The sequence below is a fragment of the Amblyomma americanum genome, chromosome 1 (genome assembly GCF_052857255.1).
Source record: "Amblyomma americanum isolate KBUSLIRL-KWMA chromosome 1, ASM5285725v1, whole genome shotgun sequence".
Lineage (NCBI taxonomy): Eukaryota > Metazoa > Arthropoda > Arachnida > Ixodida > Ixodidae > Amblyomma > Amblyomma americanum.
Window position 1 is genome coordinate 158548655 of NC_135497.1, and position 6033 is coordinate 158554687.

The window sequence follows — 6033 nt, forward strand, 5'->3', positions numbered from 1 at the left end:
AAGGTGTGCTATGTTGGTGCACACAAGAGAGTTGCAGCTGGTTAAACTAAGTCCCGAGCCCTATACAATGGTGTCCCCATAGCCTATTTGCAATTTTGGGACATTAACCACATATCTACCTGCTTGTTTCTGCATAAAAATATTCATTACGAAAAGGCACGACTACTGCACGCAAGTGCAAACGTGCTGCATAGAATAACACAAGTCTTCAATCTGCCTTGGATGTAACCTGTAATTACGCATCATCCATCGGACTTAGCTATCCATGCATAAAACAACATACACTTCAGTTGCCAACCGCTGGGGACGCCCTAAACTTGCAAGTCCAATCCGTCTTTGTCTATCGGGCACCCCACTACAGCAAAGTCCCAAGTGTAAAAATCCTTGGCTTAATGATTCACCAATCAGGATCAGCGACTGCATGGCTTTCTCAGGCAAAAAGGCAAGCTATTCAGACTTTGGGTTTGATTAGAAGAATTGCCCCTAAAACTGGTGGTGCAGGCTCATTCGTTGCACGGCAATTGGTGAGGGCAGTTCTGCAGCCACGTATTGTTTATCAAGCCCAGTTTCAACATCTTACAAGAGCCCAATCGGATCGCCTTGAAGCCATGAACCGAGAGGCTACGAGGACCATTACGTGCCTTCCACGCATCACACCGGTCATAGCTTTACAAGAGAATGCGCAGCTCGATACCATTGATGAGCTGGTGCAGCAGCGCCGTGAATCACGCAGCCTTAAGGCCAGTATATCACACTCCATGCATGCACTGAGGTCTTATGCAACGTCACACTCGATTCTTCAGCCGCCAACGCCAGTTCTTCCCCCATGGAAGTTTGTGCAGCTCAGCGACAACAAGCTAACATCTGCTAATTCGGCATCATTGCTTCGCCAGAAATTTGAGGAACAAGATGCTTGCGTGCCTGAAGGATCCATTGTTGTCTACGTAGACGCAAGCATACAAGACTGCAAAGCAACAACAGCTATCTATTGCCCGTCCAGACCTGCCCTGAATCAAACCTCTTGGTTTCAGCTTACGGAACCCCCTTCGTCCTTTTGTGCCGAGCTCGTTGCAGTTCAAGAAGCACTCTGCTCCGTGGCCGACAGAGCTATGCTCCCTGCGGCCCACGTTGCCATCCGCACCGACGCCCTTCAAGTTGTTCGGTTGCTATGACGTGTTAGCTGCTGTCCAACGATATTTTAGGACATCCACCGGCTCGCGGCACGCATCCCGCAGCCAGTACGTATTGAGTGGGTCTCACGGGATCTGCTGACCTATCAAAGCCAGGCAGATTTAGCGACCTACCTTGCAAATACAAACTCATCACCACCTCGGCTCCTTCATTTGGACAATTTTACCCTTCTTTCATCAAGAAAGGAACTCCTCCAGGGCCACACACGTGCTCTCATCCCTTCGTGTGTGGTAACCCTCCCCCGTGGTCTTACCCGTGCAGAGGAGGTTGCGCTTAGGAGGATCCGGGTCGGGGTTGCCCTCACACCAGCCGTCACTCGGAAGTGGCCTCAGTACCGAGATTCGTTTCCTCGGCCAGGGTGTCCAATATGTAAACACGAGGACATTGAGGCAGACATTCATCACTTACTGTGGGACTGCCCAGCTCTCAAGCCTACAAGGATCCAAGCAACCCTGCTTCATACATTGCCTGGACGCAGGGACCATACCATCGTTCTCAACTGGACTTCATCAAAGCAGCTAACCTTTTTCCATTCATTTAATCTCTACTACATCATTCATCACACCTTCACCCATCATCGATGCCCTGGGGCAATAAATTTCGCTTTAAAAAATAACACGTCTACCTTTGCACAACAGTTTGCAACACAATAATGGAATACCTTTTGCAACTGCTGTACCACACTTCTCAATCGTCTGAAGAACCTTTAGAGTAAGTAATGCTTTGACGACATGAAAATGGGTGCAGTGATGCAATGATCTAACTTAATCAAATGCTGATGTTGCAACTGCAAAAAAATAAAGTGGCCACACAGTGCTAACACATTTTTTTCATTTGGTCAGTGGTGAACCAATTCGTAGTAGAAGTTGTGCTTCAAGGCACCTTGTTCACATCATTAGTTGTGGATAACCTGCTGAGTGAAGGTGAGATCCAGCATCAAGAATTCATTCTCAATGCTAAGTTGTCATACCCCCATGGGCACCATTTTTCACATGCAGTAGCTTAGTTTATTTAATAGAGCACTTTAGGGTCAGTGGATTAGAAAAAAAAAAATTGGGAGGTGCCCCGTTATTCGTGCACAAATAGAGCAAAAGAAAGATGCTGATTTGACTGCGCAAGTCGGCAAATAATGGATTCACACTGTTGCCATGTGTAGACACAACTATGTGCAGTTTACTCAGCTGCAAGAGCTGCACACTAAAGCTGGTGCGAGCACAGAATTGTTTTTGGCACAACTGAAAGTAATTCACAAGCACTGGTGTGAGCAGAGACGACTTCCTGCACTTGCTTTCATCTAACCGCTGACCATCCCTGCACAAGAAGTGGTACAGGCTTCTCTGTAGCAACATCCTGGTGACAAAGCGTGGCTGGTGATTGCAATTGACATTTTTTTACAGATTGTGCCATTTGACCCAATTTTTGCTGCAGTTTTCAGTAGGCTTGGAGAAAGTTTTTTTGTGTGGCACTGGCTGATGGGCCAAATGCAGCTGGAGCTTTTTCTTTTCACAGCAGATGAGCAAGCAGTCAACGAGTCGTAAGTGCAGCAGCTGCAGGGATTGTGCCACATATGTGTGGTTTGTGAGCCCAATATTCTTCAATACTAAAGCAAAAGCAACCCTGGCATGCAACATTAAGCCCGACAAATCGCTGCATGCGTTCCTGCGTGCAGCGTTTTGAGTACACCGAAACTCGGCCAGTGTAAAGGAAGCAAAATCCTTGGCATCCGTGTGATACTGACATCTGAAACGGTTATTTAAGTGCCGGTGAAAGAATAACATCAATGGCATTCCGGCGACGCACTAAGATTCGACGACGGTATTGTTATTTCCGGAATGGCATTGCAGTGTTGTATTGTGTCGATTTTGTCTTCAATCTGGAAGAGCTCGTTCGTCAGTTTTCTGAGGGAAGCCGAAACTTCCTGTAGGAGTTGCTGGGAGCGCACAAGGTTCTGAGAAATTCCACCAAGCTCGCGGACAGCGTACTGGTACGGCTGGCGCACCATTTCGATGCAGTTCCGCCGTAAGCTACCGTTACGTTCGCGGAGCTTTCGGTGCAGCAGCGTCCTGTGCTGGCCAAGCTCCGAGGACCTGCGTTCACTCGACGTGACGCTCTCGGGGACAGACGAAACACTCATGTCGCTGGCGACCGTTGTGGTGGCAACGCTGAGATCCTCGTCGTCCGACTCGGAAGCCTCCCCGCAGACGACAGTCGCCTGTTGGCTGGTGGCAACGTTCAGCTGCTCGACTGGCGCGATCATCTCCGCGTCCGTTGGCGCCGCCATTGCTGAATTAAAGGTGGAGCACTCCGCCAATCAATAATGTAACAAACAGCGTAATGCGGTTAGGTTACCTGCTTGTCGCAGAGGTACATGCCATAGACAAGATACTAGTTGCACCACTTCTCGATAACACGCACCACAGCTACCACAGTAGCGACAGTAGCCTTATCACTTGCACGACAGCCTCCCTTCTTCCATTGGCTTGGCTTGGCCGCACTACTGCTGCAGTGCCTACTGAGAAGTGAAGGGCCTGCTGAAAACCGGCGAGTTCTCTGGACGCCTTTATATATTTTTTTATCTACATGCTGCAGCCTGCATGAAATAAAATGTTACCGTCTTAACCAGTTACCGTGCGGGCAGGACAAAAAGTCACGTGATATAAGTTATGCCGCTTCTTCCGCGCGGCTTTCGAATGGCGCGCAGGATGGCCTAAATTCGCTTAGCCACAGCGACGACCACAGTAACGTTTTCTAAATTCTGAAAACTGATGCGATACTAGCGGCCAGCTACAAATCCTTTATTATACAACCAGGCACTTAAACAGAACAGTTGAAAGTCATCTATAAAATTTAGTTCACCAGTTCACTGGTTAGACTTCAAAAAGCCGATTAAAAAAAAAAAATCTTGCGAGCTTCGCTGAAACGCCTTTTATAAAAACGCTCAGACTTCTCACCATCCACGCGGGTGAAGAAGCAACCTATGTGTACATCACCCTCCCTCGAGAACTCGCACCCCCGGCCACGTGGCTCTTATGGCTTTCGGCTTTTTCCACCGGACTTCCAGTGCACCAGATAAGGAAGGGACTTCATCCATACGCTACAACATCATGCGCCAGCCTTGTACTACGATCCATCAAGTGCGGACGCAAGCGCTGTACTTGGCACTGCGAAAGTCATTGTTCGTACTGGTCATTCTCTGTGCCTTGCGCTGTATGAGGATTGTCCCTATTGGAGGCTGATTCCTCGGTGGTCTACTATTGGTCGCTGATAATTTGATGGTATTGTCTCAGGCTGTTTTGGATTCTGCTGATCTTTGTGAAATGCTCGGGTGAGTTCGTAGAGCCGCGGCGTTGGACAGCTTTGCAGTTGTGCTGCGGACTTGGTATCAGATGCAAGCTATGCGGGTAACCGCATCGGCGGTGGATCCTCGTGCGACATTTATTAAAAGAAGAGAAATATGTATGATGTTCGGGAGGCACGTCCCAGCAGACTTCGAAGACCTGCCATTTAGTAAACGTTGCATGTTTGAGCAGGCTGCAGCAAATATGGAGGAAATAAAATGGTGGGCGACGTATAATAATTAATGAAAAGGTGAAATGGCAAAGCATAAAGCTCATATAAAGAACATCTCTGGATCTCAGGTGCAATAAACAGAAAAAAACAATTCTCGGCATCGCTTATTGTGAACTGGTAACAATCGCAAAGAAAGCGAAAACGTATAGTGCACTGTCTGAGTGAAGATGTCGATAAGTTTGGGGACAAGTCAGTGAGTGTACTGTCAGGGGATATGAATGCCCACAACGAAGGCCTGTATGTATACAGACTATAAAGTTGGATTCATATGTGCACGATGCACAATCTTGTCATCGTCACTAGAGAACCTAAATGCGACTAAAATCGCGCAGAAATTCAAAAAGCAAGTGGTCATCTATACAGTGGAGTTTGGTCTCCGAAAAAAATTAGCAAGAAGCCAAGCAATATGCAAATCGATGATACAGGTACCAGCAGCTTGGGCAATGATCACAAAATCTTTAATTTGTATGCGGGACACCTGACCGTTAAGTGAAGTACAAGATCAAACTCCTAAATTGAAGAACAGACTGAGCAGCTGGATTTGGTTTTCTTAATGCTAGCTCTGCACATCATTTAGCGACGAAATCTTGCTTCATCGCTCTTTGCTTAGTTTTTTTTTTTCTCTTGGCTTTGCCATCCCAAGTCGTAGTTTTGCGAAGTCACTTAGTTGCCTGTCCTGTCACCGGGCCATACCGTATCACACTGCTCGCCTAGTTTTTATTAAGAATTCAGCTTATTTATTAGACAAATAAATGTTGGATTTCGTCAATAGTAGACGAAAGTTTAGTACCGCAGCGGTGACCTACTATTCGACTTCCGGCCGCGCTAGCGAGCGGACGTGCTTATCATGTGCTCTAACGGAGCGGTGTTAGCGGCCGTTTCTGGCCGCGGTGACAGGGTTTTTGATGAAGCTGAACAGGACTGCCAAGTTATACTACCGCAACTGCCCTCAGGTCAGATAGTTTTGAATACCGTCTTTTTGCACGGGGATGTGAGGGCTCGGCCGTTCCGTGTCGAAGATTTCAGGGATGCTCTAGCTGATTCTGGTGCGCTCCCCGGCGTCATCACGCTGGGGGCGTACCAAATGAATCATGTTTGGGCGGTAACACTCAAGACAGCTGAAGCAACAAAGCGCATGCTTGCTAAAGGGGAGCTCGTCGTCAAGGAGCATCGGTGCCTTGTCCTTAATCCGGATAACCATGACATGAGACTTAAACTTCATTGGTTATTTCACAAAGTCAGCGACGACGACGTGCGGGCTACCTTAGCAGC

At 47.8% G+C, this 6033-nt stretch overlaps 1 protein-coding gene across 1 annotated transcript; it reads right to left on the reverse strand.

The window, feature by feature from the left end:
- Positions 1–2175: 2175 nt before the first annotated feature.
- Positions 2176–3659, reverse strand: Blos3 (Biogenesis of lysosome-related organelles complex 1, subunit 3). The gene has a single exon (XM_077647487.1). The coding sequence runs from the start codon at positions 3470–3472 to the stop codon at positions 2969–2971; it is 504 nt and encodes a 167-aa protein (XP_077503613.1). The 5' UTR covers positions 3473–3659; the 3' UTR covers positions 2176–2968.
- Positions 3660–6033: the final 2374 nt, after the last annotated feature.

Excerpts from the sequence above, each read along its gene's own strand:
- Blos3 (XM_077647487.1), bottom strand. The coding sequence starts at position 3,472 with ATGGCGGCGCCAACGGACGCGGAGATGATCGCGCCAGTCGAGCAGCTG.